The 13,845-nt window shown below is 36.0% G+C and overlaps 1 protein-coding gene across 2 annotated transcripts in view; it reads right to left on the bottom strand.

Annotated features, from left to right (window-relative positions):
• The window catches only part of Plxdc2 (plexin domain containing 2), a 366,505-nt gene that overhangs the window by 36,641 nt on the left and 316,019 nt on the right, over nt 1–13,845 (bottom strand). For both annotated transcript variants that reach the window (XM_034510583.2, XM_034510585.2), the window contains exons 11-12: nt 11,108–11,255; nt 9,745–9,783 (exon numbers count right to left, since the gene is read on the bottom strand). In XM_034510583.2, coding sequence (XP_034366474.1) covers nt 9,745–9,783; nt 11,108–11,255 — 187 coding nt within the window. The remainder of the gene's footprint in view (nt 1–9,744; nt 9,784–11,107; nt 11,256–13,845) is intronic.

Raw genomic sequence — 13,845 nt, 5'->3', positions numbered from 1 at the left:
AACTTAAATAACTATGCATATCCTAGTAACTATTATCTAAATCAAGATATTGGATATGGTGCCTGTGAAGACAGCTCAAAAGGTTAACAGTATTAAGTAGATACACAGTCAGTTGTCCTGGGCTGGTGTGATCATGGCTCTTAGGACAAAATCTACTGTCACCAATTTGCTAGCCCAGTATACATACTCAACTACATTCCAAATCTTATCCTTTCACCACTGATAAGTGTATACATTAGTCCTCATCCAAGCAGATTCTTTATCTAGCAAATGGAGACCATTACAGCAAACAGCAGCTAGTTACCATATAGAAATCACTGGCTTGTGGGGAGCCAGCTTCAGTGGATACATTTGCAGTGCAGCTTTAGTATCCATGGCTCAGGGAACATCACAGAAGAGGGGTCAGAAAGATTTTCAATAGCAGAATACCAAGAAATCTGTTGAGAGCCTGCCTCTCTTAAAAAATGGCTGCATCAACAAGATCCCACCCCTAGACAAATAACTATGGAGGCAGCTAATGACTATGAAGAGAAAGGAAGAGAAAGGGAGAATCAGTATCTCCCGGAGATGTGCCCCTGACTTGGTTATCCAATGTAAACTCACCAGCCCTGAAACTTTATCTACCCAAACAACAAAAATGGACTTAACAGCGTTTATTTATATATTTACGCACATGTAACAATAGCAATCAAAGAAAATGAGGCTATCAATTTGAGAGTGAAGGAGAGGGTTTAGAAAGAAGGGACATGGGGTGGGGCTGAAGAAAGGAAAAGAAGGGGAAAAGCGATGTAATTATATTTTAAATAAAGAATTAAAATTAATTAATTAATTTAGTGTGGCTATTGTATAGAAACTCACTGTGATGTACAGGCTTCGGGTCTAGTCAGTCTGAGTACATGAAGTTCTTTATTAGAAACTTCTTAATAATAAAGTTTTAACTAATAAAAAAGTAAAATATTCCAACCTTTCAGAAAAGAGGGCTAACTTTTCTTTTAGAGAACCCATGTTTAGTTCCCTATATGACTCTAGGTGGTTCACACTGCCTGTAACTCCAGCTCCAGGAGGATCCCATGTCTCTGGCTTCAGCCCCCAGGGAAACTGCGCTCACTTGACATATCTCCACACAGACACATAATCAATAAGTAGTAATCATTAAAGTGTGAAACAGAATTATTTTGTTCCTTCAAAAACTTCTTGTCCCTTTCTCAGTCTTTATTATTTTCAACCCCTAGGCAAGCATCATACTGACTTGTATTGTTGTAAATCAACTTTGATAGTGCATGGATTTCACATAGAATCATATTACATTGAAGCACTCAGAAGAAGTTGGCTGGTTTCTTCACCTTACTGTGCAAGATGTCATTAATTTATTTGATTTTGTTATCACTTCTTTGAGTATTATTAAGTTTTTGGTGTGATTTCTTCATTTTTTAATCACACATTATTTAGCATTACTGACCTGCTACATATCTGAAGATAATCCAAATGTAATATTTTCTCCCTAGATTCCTTTTAAGATTTTATTTTAATTATATATAGTTATAATATATATTTATGAGTGTACATATAATATATGTATATTATATATAATATTATATATGTTCAAGGGTCACTACTTCCTCCTGTCAATTCTCTCAGTTTACCAGTTTATCACTTTTCATGTCTTTGTGACTTACATGATTTTATAAGGCAATAAAGCTTAAAAAACACTAATGAGAAAAAACATGGTATTTGCCTTTCTTAGAGTGAATTAATTAATTTGATAAGATTAAGTTATAACTGACAAATTGTATATATTGTGTTGACATTTTCTTGCTCAGACTAATAGCTTTCAACCCACACATACATCAGTTCTTAGCAAGACAATGTAAAGTCTACTATCGTTGTTAACAGACTTTTTACTGATCCTTATCTGATTCATTTTTATGGCTTACACAATTTGTGTGTAGGGCCTATATGAATGTAGTTGTGTGTGTGTGTGCACAAGTGTGTGTGTGTGTTGACTCTGTGCACACATTCACACTCACACCCAGGTCTGGCAGCCAGAAGAGAGCATAAATTTTCCTCAGAGGTGAAGTGACAGGCATTTGCTGGGATGTATTTTTTGTAATGTAAATACTTGGACCCAAACTCCAGCTCTCATGATTGCCTAGAAAATGCTCTTACCCACCAAGACAAATCTATTTACACTTTAATAGCTGTTAGAAACAGAAATCTAAAATCAGTCACGTCCAACTGGGTTGACAGTATGGTTTAAAGTGCAATTTTCTTTTTTCCTCCCTCTGTTTATTTTTAACCTAATATTTCAAAAAATGTGGTGTTTTCCTGATGAGCTGTGTCTTCCTGCATTCTTACATTTTCCTGCCTATCTCTGTGTTTAAATTTAGTTTCAGAGTCAGCGTCACTCGGGTTTTATAAATTGTCATGATGATGTGCAGAATTCCCATGACTTCACCTTGAAACTTGTATAAGCTTTTGTTTTCCCAGTGCATTGATTCCTCTCTGCACATAATTGAGTCTTGATTTGGGTTTTCAGTGTTGTCACATGTTGAATCCTGGGCCTCATATATTCTGGGGAAGCCTTCTGTCACTTTGTTGTACCTCCAGCTGTGCACCTTGCTTTTGAAGACGTCCGTTTGATAAGTAATGCCCAGTTAGTATTTCCAATGAAGACAATGATTATGGAGCTGGGTTGCCATTTTGCTATTTTGGCATGCCTGGTTGATTGGATCTGCCTGCTGTGTCCCTTCATTCTTTCTCTCTGGCATTTTTTGGGTTAAAAAAAATACATTTTACAGTTCTATTTTAATATCCCCAAGATTTTAAACTTAACATCTTAGAACTATTTGGTTTTTTCTATAGTGGTTGCTAAGCATATTTAACATGCATTAAAAGTACTGCTGCTTAAACTTTATGGAACAAGTTGCTAATTCATTATTGTAACTAAATTAATAACGTTTGGCTACAGCTTGCAACACTTAGGAATGTGTTAAGTAATTAACCCTTGTTTTTACTGGGCAAGTCAGAGGTAAATTTTTGCATAGTATTATCTGAACACCAAAGAAAAAAACTGAAGAAGAAATTAGTTGTAATGGAATAGCAAGCTGTTAAAAAGATTAGTGTTTTTGAAGCATTCCTTTTATTTAAAAGTAGATTACTGTATTACATGAGGACTAAGCACTGTTTATTTACACACAAATGAACACAATTTACTGCATAACTCTACAGCCTTCTCTCTCGTGTCCATCCTGCATTCTTCTTTTTCCCTCTTCACTTCTCACAGATTTTTGTTTTGTTTGTTTGCTTTTTGAGACAGGGTCTCAGTTGACCCAGGTTAATTTTGAACCTACTATATACCTAATCTTTAACTACTGACTCTCCTATTTTTACTTCTCAACTGCTGGGATTACAGTTGTACAGTTGCTTTGATAAGACACCATGACTAAGGCAAATTATACAAGAGTTTATTGGGGGACTGGTATTCTCAGAGGATTAGAGTTCATTACCATCATGGTGGGGAACATGGGAACATTTGGTCAGGAATAGCACTAGAGATGACAGCTTACATTCTGATCCACAAGTTGGAGGCAGAGAGAGCTAACAAGGAATGGTGTGGGTTTTTGAAACCTCTAAGCCAACTGCCTACCTTCCAGTGACACATCTTTTCCAACAAGGCTACACCTCTTAATTCTTCTGAAACAGTTCCACTAACTGGAGAACAATCTTTTAAATATATTAGCCTATGGAGGTGACATTCTTATGCAAACCAGTACACATGGCTAACATACTGACATGTCACACACACACACACACAACTAGTTTCCAGGATCACTCATAAGTGTCAGGTTCCAGAATCTTACATACAAATCTCTTACTTCTGGAATGATAGTTGCCAGTCCACAAGTTGGGCAGAGAGATGTAAAATTAGATTTAAAAAGAAAGTAGTTATTGATCAGATGGACATAGTAGGGCATTTGCAAGCAGTTAATAGAAAATACATTTCCAGTGCCTTGAAGCGCACATGTACCTCTTCTCAGAGGGTCTACAATATTATTTTATGTTATGATCTACTAGCAGCAGGAATTCTAACTACAAATCCTACCTACACATCAACATAGATGATAAAGGGACATTATAGTGTGAAGTTGTTTTTTCCTTTTCCCAAGCTGGAGAACAATTTTTCAAGCTATTAGGTGGAGCAATCAAATAACAACTTTTAAGGTAAAAAATGATTTTAAAGCAGCAGTTTCATTCTGTTCATCAAAACAGAAAGAACAACCATGTTTACTAAAACAAATAAACGTTTAAGACATCTTAGATGGGCTAATTCTCATACACTAGAGTCAGAGGAATTACAGGTGCAACAGAAATGATGCTTTCAGGTCCTTTGTATCTGAGAAGCAAGATGCATTCCTCATATGGAAATGGAGTCAGTTTATCTTTGCCAATGGTTAATACGTCTCAGGATAGCCCTAGTGTAGACACTGATGCATGGACTCAGAGATACATCATCGATTCTTATTCTAAGGATTGGACATGAAGGAATCGAGCCTGCTCTCAGCTCTCAATAATCAGGCAAGTTTTGAGAAGGGGTGGCAATGTCATTAGTCCAGAGTTTGTTAGAAATACAGTGAAATCATTGAGGCAATCTGAACTAGAGTATCAGAATCTATGTGATTATGCTGGATTGAACTAAGGTCTTACATTTCCATGACAAGCATTATCTCCCTGGTCTTCTTTCTACCTGTTATTTCCATTCAGGTTATCACTAGTTTGTCCAGGCTGGCCTTGAATTTCCTCTGTACCCCAGGCATGCCTTGGTATATGAAACTTTCTGTCTCATCCTCCTGATTGGCTAAGGCTACAGCTCTGTGCTTCTAAACCCCTGCTAAAATGTATATATTTGAACAAGATTCCCTAGCCCAATGCTTCTGATATTCCATATTTTTTATGAAGTTTTCATCAAACCACTTGCCACTGGAATTAGTGAGAATAGTGACCTCTGGGACCTAAGCCCAGAGGTTAAAATTTAATTGGTTTGGGTCAGTTCCAGCTTAGAATCATTTTGTCAACCAGCATAGTAAAATTAGCAAAAAACCAGATGAGCTCATTATAAAGAAAGATGAGAACTGTAACTCTAAAAGAATTGAGGAGAAAAATATTTAATCCCAGGGCAATTTCCAAACATTCAAAGCATAAGAAGTCTTCACTGTTATACTTGATGTGTGTTCAGAATAGAATTAGAGCTAGCATGAAAAGTAGCCATACAAAGCCAGATAAAACAAAATGCTAAGGTATTTTACAGTGTTTCAAACAGAAGGTGATAGATATTCAATAGCCTGTCAAAAAGAAATAACAGTCTCCCTTTACTTCTGAGAGTGTGCTCTACAAAAAGGAAGTAGATGAAAAACACAAGGTAACACAGATACAGAGGAAGACATGTCACCTTGATGATTTATATATGTGAGACAGAAAGTAGTTTGACTGAAGGATAAATGTAACTGTACACACTTGATCTGCCACAACAGACTAAACCAACAAACAAAAAAAAATGGTGGGGGGTGGGGCAGCTCAAAAGCAGTCTTGTGAACTTCAGAAGAAAGCTCTAACATTTATCTTTGGACAAAATGTCTTGAGATTAAGTTCACAAATAGGAAATGGAACACAATGGAATGGGAGTTAACCAACCCTTCCTTGGGAGCATGAAAGCTCATTTCTGTTGGCTTTTTACACCGTTCACTCTTGAGACATTTGCTCCTGAACTAGCTTAATCAACATGCACCAATGTAGTGATTTCATTGTCTCTTATTGTAGACAGCTCATAATAGTCAGTTTTTGGTGATCCTAATTCACTGAATTTCTAGCAGTAAGAAGGGCTGACTGTCTTATGGCTTTGTACTCTACATCAGGCTTCTGTATGTAGCTGAGACTTTTTTTTGTTTTGTTTTTTGTTTTTCGAGACAGGATTTCTTTGTATAGTCCTGGCTGTCCTGGAACTCACTCTGTAGACCAGGCTGGCCTCGAACTCAGAAATCTGCCTGCCTTTGCCTCTCAAGTTCTGTGCCACCAAAGGCGTGTGCCACCACAGCCCGGCAGTGTCTGAGACTTTAAATGTTAGAAATTAAAAATGTATGCCCAATCAATCCCTGACACTATTAATGATATTCTGTTATGCTTGCAGACAGGTGCTGAGCAGAAGAAGACAGTTGTCTTCTAAGAGGATCTACCCAGCAGCTGACCAAAACAGATGCAGACAACTACACTCAAACACTGGACACATCTCAGGGAATCTCTTGGAAGAGTTGGGAGAAGGATTGAGAAGCTGGAGCAGACAGGGATTCCACAAAGAACAACAGAGTCAGCTAACCTGGATCCTTGGGGGCTCACAGAGACTGAACCACCAACCAAAAAGCATTCATGATCTGGATCTAGGTCACCCTTTACATATGAGCAGATGCGCAGGTTGGTCTTCATGGGTGTCCTCCAACAATTGGAGTCAGGATTGTCCTTGGTTCCCTGCCTTTGGATCCCTTTCCCCTAACTGGGCTGCCTTGTCTAACCTCAGTGGAAGAGGATGTTACTAGTCCTGCAGTGATATGATATGCCAGGTTGGGTTGGTACCCAGGTGGTCTTCCCCCTTTTCAGAGGAGGAGGGAAGGAAAGTAGGAGGAGGGGCTGTGTGATGGGAGTACTGGAAAGCAGATGTGATTAGGATGTAAAGTGAATAAATAAATAAGTAAATTTTAAAAATGTATTCTCACATATTTTTAGCCAAAAAACTCTGCTCAATCTAATGGAAAAACCTCTAAGGCAATCAATAAAGAATGCAATTTCAGATGCTTTGATAAATCTGATGATGACTTTAAAATAATGAAATATGCTCAAGTTTTTGGAGCTTGACCTAATTTTCATAATTTTGGCATAGCTGGAAACATAGTTAAGTTTGTTAAATTGAGTTGAATTGTGGTTGAAAATTTTATGCCTCAATTAAAAATCACGCCCCTTGATTTAGCTAACACACCTTTCTTCTAGATATAACTGTCTCTGATTTGCATTCTGAAGACATTTAAGTTTCTAATTAGGTAGCAGGTGCCATTTAAAGACAACCTATTCAAATGTCAGAAAAGGCCTTTAATGGTCATGCCTGCTAATAAATACAGTTCAGTCATTCTTAAAAGATAGAACTCTTCTGATCAATTGTCCTGCAATTTAAAACCCAATAGAGACTTTGCTTCCTGTGCATAAAACCATTATCCACATGGCCATGAATTCCAGGAACACAATCTAAGTTCTTTGTGCAGGTTAACTGAACAAGAATTTCTAGAGAAGCCAAGAAGGATCAAAGAACTCTAAATCAAAATTTGAACACAATATATAGGATATATCTTGGTTTGGGAGACTGGATTCTACTGACTGTGATGTCACTGCATTTCAAGGGAGGGTCCACTCATCCTGCTTTCCCCAGAACCGATGAAATGGAAACTAATGTGCAATTAATTATATAGAAAGGGGATTTTTATTTTTAAACATTAATAAGTATAATCAGTTATTTAAGAAAAAAGATAATGCAGTGGGTATAAGTGAAATAGCTTGTTGGCATTCCTTATGTTCAGGTTGAATGTAAGAGACCTGTATTGTGAACGAGAAGCAGTTTTATAAAGCCATTACTGACAGGGGGTCTCCTACATCGTCTCCCATCTCTACCCATCCCCATAAACTCTAGTTATCTTTGTCTGTTTGCTTGCTTGCTTGTTTTTATTCTTTTTCTGTTATTGTTTTTGAACCTTCTACCCTTGTTAATTTTTTCCCAAGTTTATTCTAGCAGCTTTATTTTAATAAAAGTAGTCTATAATTTAACAAATGTCATGAAATGGATTATGTTATTGAAGTTTTTTTTTTTTTTATCAAATCGTAATTCTTACTTTTCCACACAGGGGTTATAAACACAAATAGGCAGGATGTGGGGAAGGGGATGACACAGGAGCGTAGGTATTCAGGGGGAGTACAGATATCTTCCAGAACAGGGTATAGGCTAGGTGAAGGTTCAGGGGACAGGTCGCTATGACTCTGCCTATGATTCACTTGTTCTTATCTAAGTTGGTACTATCTGCCAAGGCTACCTATTTACAAGGTCTTTGACTACTCAGGCTGGTAAATTTAACAGAAACATATGCCCTGGAAGCCTCTTGGGAAGCCTCCTTTACACAGAGAGAAGACTAGAGAGATAGACAGCAAGCAGTGGTGACAAACACCCATCACAGGATGAAATGTCTCCACATTAATGAAAGAAGGTGTCTCAGTATTAGGACTTAGAATCAAAAGAAATTTATCAGCATCCCTCTTTGGATAATCTTGAACTAGGAAATTGCCAGTCTTTGTCTTTGGAAGCCTATGATTTTAGATGTTTACAACTGCAATCCACAGTGGTCATCTGGAAATGCATTCAGTTACTGAACCAATGCAATAATGAGTATGAAATTAGCACAGCAAAACACAAGGAAATATGAAACTGGGTGCAATGACATTTATAGAAAAATTAAGCTGTTTTTCCTTCCCCTTTTGGATGTGCTAATGTAAATTAGAGATGTGCACACATAAAAGCATTCATCTGAGAATAACTATTTAAGACAGATTGAATAATTAGTAACTATTTTCTATAATTATAAGGGAAACATCCTCTACTATATCATCTGTGGACTATCTATTATCTATATCTGTATCTCTATCTGTATCTAATCTATCTATCTATCTATCTATCTATCTATCTACATTCACACCTATATCTATCTGTCTAACTACCTACCTACTTCCCCCCACTCTGTTACTTTTTGTTGTTGTTACTTTTAAGACCTTCTTACATGTCTGAGGCTGATCTTCAACTTGTGATCATATTACTTCAGCCCTCTGAGTTAGTTTCAGCTCATAAATTATATGAGTCTACACAGAAGTAACCTGTGCATAGATCAGTGTCAAAATGATCTCATGCCTGTGTTATACATGCTATAAAGAAGTAACAACCCTTTCTCGAACCAAAAAAAGCATTTCTTATAAAAAGTATGGTTTGTCAATATCTAGCATACAAATGAGATAATATGGTTTAATAAAAATAAGTATTTTTAAAAACATTTTAGCATTTTCAGAGTACTGTTTAGTTAACCCTCTTTCATAAAAATTTTAAGAAACAGTATAGACACTTTTAAGCATTGTTAGAAAGGTTTTTTTGTTGGTAAGATATTTTTTGACTATTTAAATTCTGTTCTTTGCATCATAGAACCTAGAAAAACCCTAGCACAATATATATTCATACTAACTGTCCTACTTTTTAATTGTTTGTGCAAAACAAACAACCATACAGTTCAGTAAAAAAAAAAAACAAACAACAAACAGAACAGAACAAAAGAAAATAAAAACCTTTTGAAGCAAGTGTATGAAGCTGTGCAGATAACTATACACACACTGACCTAAAAAAAAAAGGGTGGCAAAACCCAGCAATACCAGCCGATGATTGTCCTACCTCATAGTTGGTAGCTGAAGTCATGCACTTGTGTAGACAAACACAAGGATTAGGATTCTTTTTCATTCCTCAACCCAACCCATGGAATTCTTCACATGTTAAACACTAACAGGAATGAAATCTAACCTCATTCTGTCTTTGCAGTCCCACATGTTCCTTTGTTATATTAAAACGAATGCAATGAATTAATGTCTACAAGTATGTATAAAAAGAAAGGTGTGCACTCCTACCTCCGCTGTCTTTGAGATGTAGTGCTATCTTCGTGTCATCTGAAAGAAAAGTTGAATGTTATTATAAGAGAAAAAGATCCCAAAGGTGCATAAATCTTACACTGGGTAACTGGATTAACTGCTTTAACTCAAACACATGCATTTTGTAATTTACTGAGAGTAGTTTCTAGCTTAATGAGAGAGGAAGATCTAACTTTACATGATGTAGCAATATAATTTTTTTTCTCAGTGATTGTTTAGGCTAAGATACTAGTGAAATATCTGAGACTCAATCCTGTGACAATGTTAAAACACTAATTGTAGCCTGAAATACAATTTTAACTTCCTAAAACAACTCACAGTAAGACCTTATTTACTTGAAATCAAGGCTTAAAGCATTAAAAATTAACAGGAATACTTAGGGTTTGTCAATAGTTAAATATTTATCTTAAAAGATTTAGGTCAGTAAAAATAGGAAAAATTAATTTATGGAAAGATCTTGTTCTGAATTGATAAACAAAGGGTATACATTTCAATTTCAAAGGTTATAGTTCACTGTGAAAGTTGGGGTTTCCATTGAAATACCTTTTTCACAGTCTTTACAATAATATTCCAAAATAATTTGAATTTAACTACATGTTACTTTTAAGAGAAACATAATGCATTTGAAATTCCCCCTCCATCCCTCTTTATTTCTTTTTGATACCCACTTAAGTTTCGATTAAGAGCTAAGGGCCCAAATTTAACTTCCTGCTCTAGAGAGAGCAAAGATTTTGACAATAAAACATGAAAAAAATGTTCTCCCCTAAATAAATATCACACCTCTTCTTACTTGTTACTAATACCATATAGAATAGAGAGTCATAAATTATTGACGATTATATTTCCTTCACACATGAGTTTCACCTACGCATGAACACTTAAGTAGCTTTTCTTTTTCCATAATAGGAGGCACCTTTCAAGGACAATTTTGTGATATTCACACTGTCTTGTGGTTGACTGCACTCGAAAAAAACTACTATATTATAATATGTGAGTAAAATTATTTGTTGTTCAGAATTTCACAACAAGTCATTTTATATGCATATTTCCTTTGAATCCTGTATCAGGGATGTGGTTTGATGACTTCTTGGTTTAGCCAGGTGACTAGAAGCCTACTGTTTGTTTTCTAGGGAGAACAAAAAGCCAGATCATGAATAACCAAGGCTTAAGAACATGGATAGTCATATGTAAAGAATTCCAGCATATGTTTTCCAATCAAGCAATTCTGAATATGAAAAACTCTTGAGAAAGTTAATTGGACAAACAATATGCTTTTCCTCCAGTAAACAGGAATTATCCAGTAACCTTTTCTTTCCTATAAAAATAAACAATCTGTGGGTACCTTCTGTAGGCAGGCTGGTAGGCATCTGCGATGTCACAGCTCTCCTGGTGGTGGTCAGGACCCTGAACTGCATGGTGGTTGTGTGCGAGGTCGTGGTAGTTTGAGACATCTCTCCTGGCTCTGTGTTCTCACACATCTTCTCTTTTGACTAGGAGGAGACACAGGAATGAAAATCAGCAGACTGGACCAGTTATGTATTTGAGAATTACATTAAAGAAATTGGACAGGGAAGCAAAAAAAAAAAATCTCATGTTGATATTACCAGTAAACTGTTTTTGTGTTAGACTATTTATATATTTTTGCTAATTTATAAAGTTTAGAAGACAGGAGAGAAAGAGAAAAAGAGAGACAGAGAGAGACAGAGACAGAGACAGAGACAGAGAAAAAGAAAGAGAGAGGGAGAATGAAATGAAATACTTTAGATATTTGGAATCATCTTCACCTGTTTATCCTTTTGTATTATCTTTCCTTTGTTTATTTGATATAGCTTCAAGAGATATAATGTCAAAAGACAAAAAGAGAGAAGAAAAGCACATTCTCTTCACCTCAAATGGACAGTGCTATATCTTCAACACTGCCTAGACTCTCTTATAACCTCAAAATTCATCAACTCCAGATTTAATAGAAATTTGAAATTTTGTTTTCTCTCATGATATATCCAAAACCACAGAGATAAAGGCCTTACTTAAACACAGACTAATTCTTTCTGTCAATGATATACAGAAGACATCAGGAAGAAACACATCTTTTATTTAATTTATAGCCTATAAATATAAGTCCCATAATTTTCATTAATAAAAATTCCAAATTTTATAGTTAGAAGGTGATGTAGCAAACAATCTATTTTTGCTTCTAAGAATCCAATGCTCTAATACTTGGTGGCTACTCTGAACATGGACAGTCCTCATGACATACTTAAGTATCAGTAAGTGATGGTCTTGTCTTTAATGGAGGGTAAAGAAACTTTCCACCATTGACTGAAGAGTCCCTGGAAAGCTATTTGTTTTTCATTATGCAGATATACTACAGGCTTATTATTTCTCAAGTCACTGCTTGTTCTCACCTCCAAAGGCCCAATGATTACATTAGCTCTGACTACTCACTAGCTATCATCCACAATTCCAGATCTTCAGATGGAAATCTCTATACCTGCTCTCAAAGGGCACTTACCATACTTGATTCTATTTGTAATCTTTCTACTGACATTCTCTACCAAATGCATAATAATTGTTCCACTTTAACCCCCCTCCTTCATCACCTTTATCTAACTTTTCAATGCCTCCAAATACCTCATTATATCATTGTATTTCAAGCCCCCTTTTGAAAGTTCCCTATTCTGTATAAAGTAAAAGATCTTCAATCTTGCCCACTTGGACAGAACAGTCATCCCCAAGTTGAAACTTATAGATTAATCTGCTTTCTCATTTAGAATATCAATGGTGCCTGAAAACAGTTCTATAATAGATACTCATATGTTCAAAGGCCATGGTACCAATGCCTTCATTTTTCTTAATAACCACAATTCCATCATGGTTCTCCTTGTTTTGCCCTTGGCTTGCCTTTCACTTCTTTGATGAAAGAGGCCATCAGCAGGGTCTCTTTACAAATCATCATATATGTTTCCACATGAACACATGCCCTTTTCCTTTTATTCCAGAAGACAGCTACTATTCCTTACATATAACTTTCCAACTCTGCTCAGCTCAGACCACTTCCTCGGGTTTTTCGAACTTCCTCTTCAGAGAAAATGTTTGCTTTTTAACAATAGACATTTGTGATTCTTAAATGACTTGTTACTGTTACCATGGAGACATATATAATCCACACTATATCCTCCCACTGCTCCACAACACATGCTGATATTGCCCTCATTTACTTTTCCATCCAATTCATGTTCAGGCTTGAAGGAATTTGGTGTAACTTTCTCATCCCAGACTCTCAGCTTCCCTATTTAATTACAATCTTACCCAGTCCAACTTGGGATTTCTCTATCAATATTTCCATGTATCTCCATAGTTACTAAATATCCCAATGGTAACCTATGGTTAATTCATAGTAGTGCACACAGATACCCACTCTTATTTTGGTTTCTGTAACACATGTTCACCCATCTTCTGACTCCATTCTTACAGCTCTTTGGCTTCCTTTTTTTTCTTTTAAATAATATTTCTTTTTAGGTTGGTGACTTTCACCTATGTTTCAGGACCCTTTCTTTCATTCTGTGCCCTTTCTTGAAGTTTCATATCTATACCCAGGATTTCATTTAACATCTTGATGTTGAATGTTCATAAATATGCATCTCAAGTTAACATTCCTCTACTCAAAGGCAAGCTCAAATATAACATTAAAGGGACATATGCATGCAGATGCTCCAGACACCTCAAAATAAAGAAGTCTGGGATGGAATTTGCTGTCTATTGCTCTCAACGAGCAGTATTGAAAACCTTCATGTTTAAGGTAAAATTTTGGATTTGGTTTGGTTTTGCATTTACAAAAGAAGTTACCTGTATATACATTGTAAATTTAAAAGCATTATTATTAGGATTTTTAAGACATAGAGAAAATCTCTAAACATGTCTTTTCATTGTTTTTACATTCCCCTCCTCCCCAAATAAAGCCTATAGGCTCTAAAGATAGTAGGAACAATATATATTAATATATTAAGCAACGTTTTAAAAGACACACACACATATGTATATATCAGAGTTGGCTCTAATATATATATTAGAGTTGGCCTG

The sequence above is a fragment of the Arvicanthis niloticus genome, chromosome 8 (genome assembly GCF_011762505.2).
Source record: "Arvicanthis niloticus isolate mArvNil1 chromosome 8, mArvNil1.pat.X, whole genome shotgun sequence".
Taxonomy (NCBI): domain Eukaryota; kingdom Metazoa; phylum Chordata; class Mammalia; order Rodentia; family Muridae; genus Arvicanthis; species Arvicanthis niloticus.
This window is presented reverse-complemented; position numbering and strand designations above follow the sequence as displayed.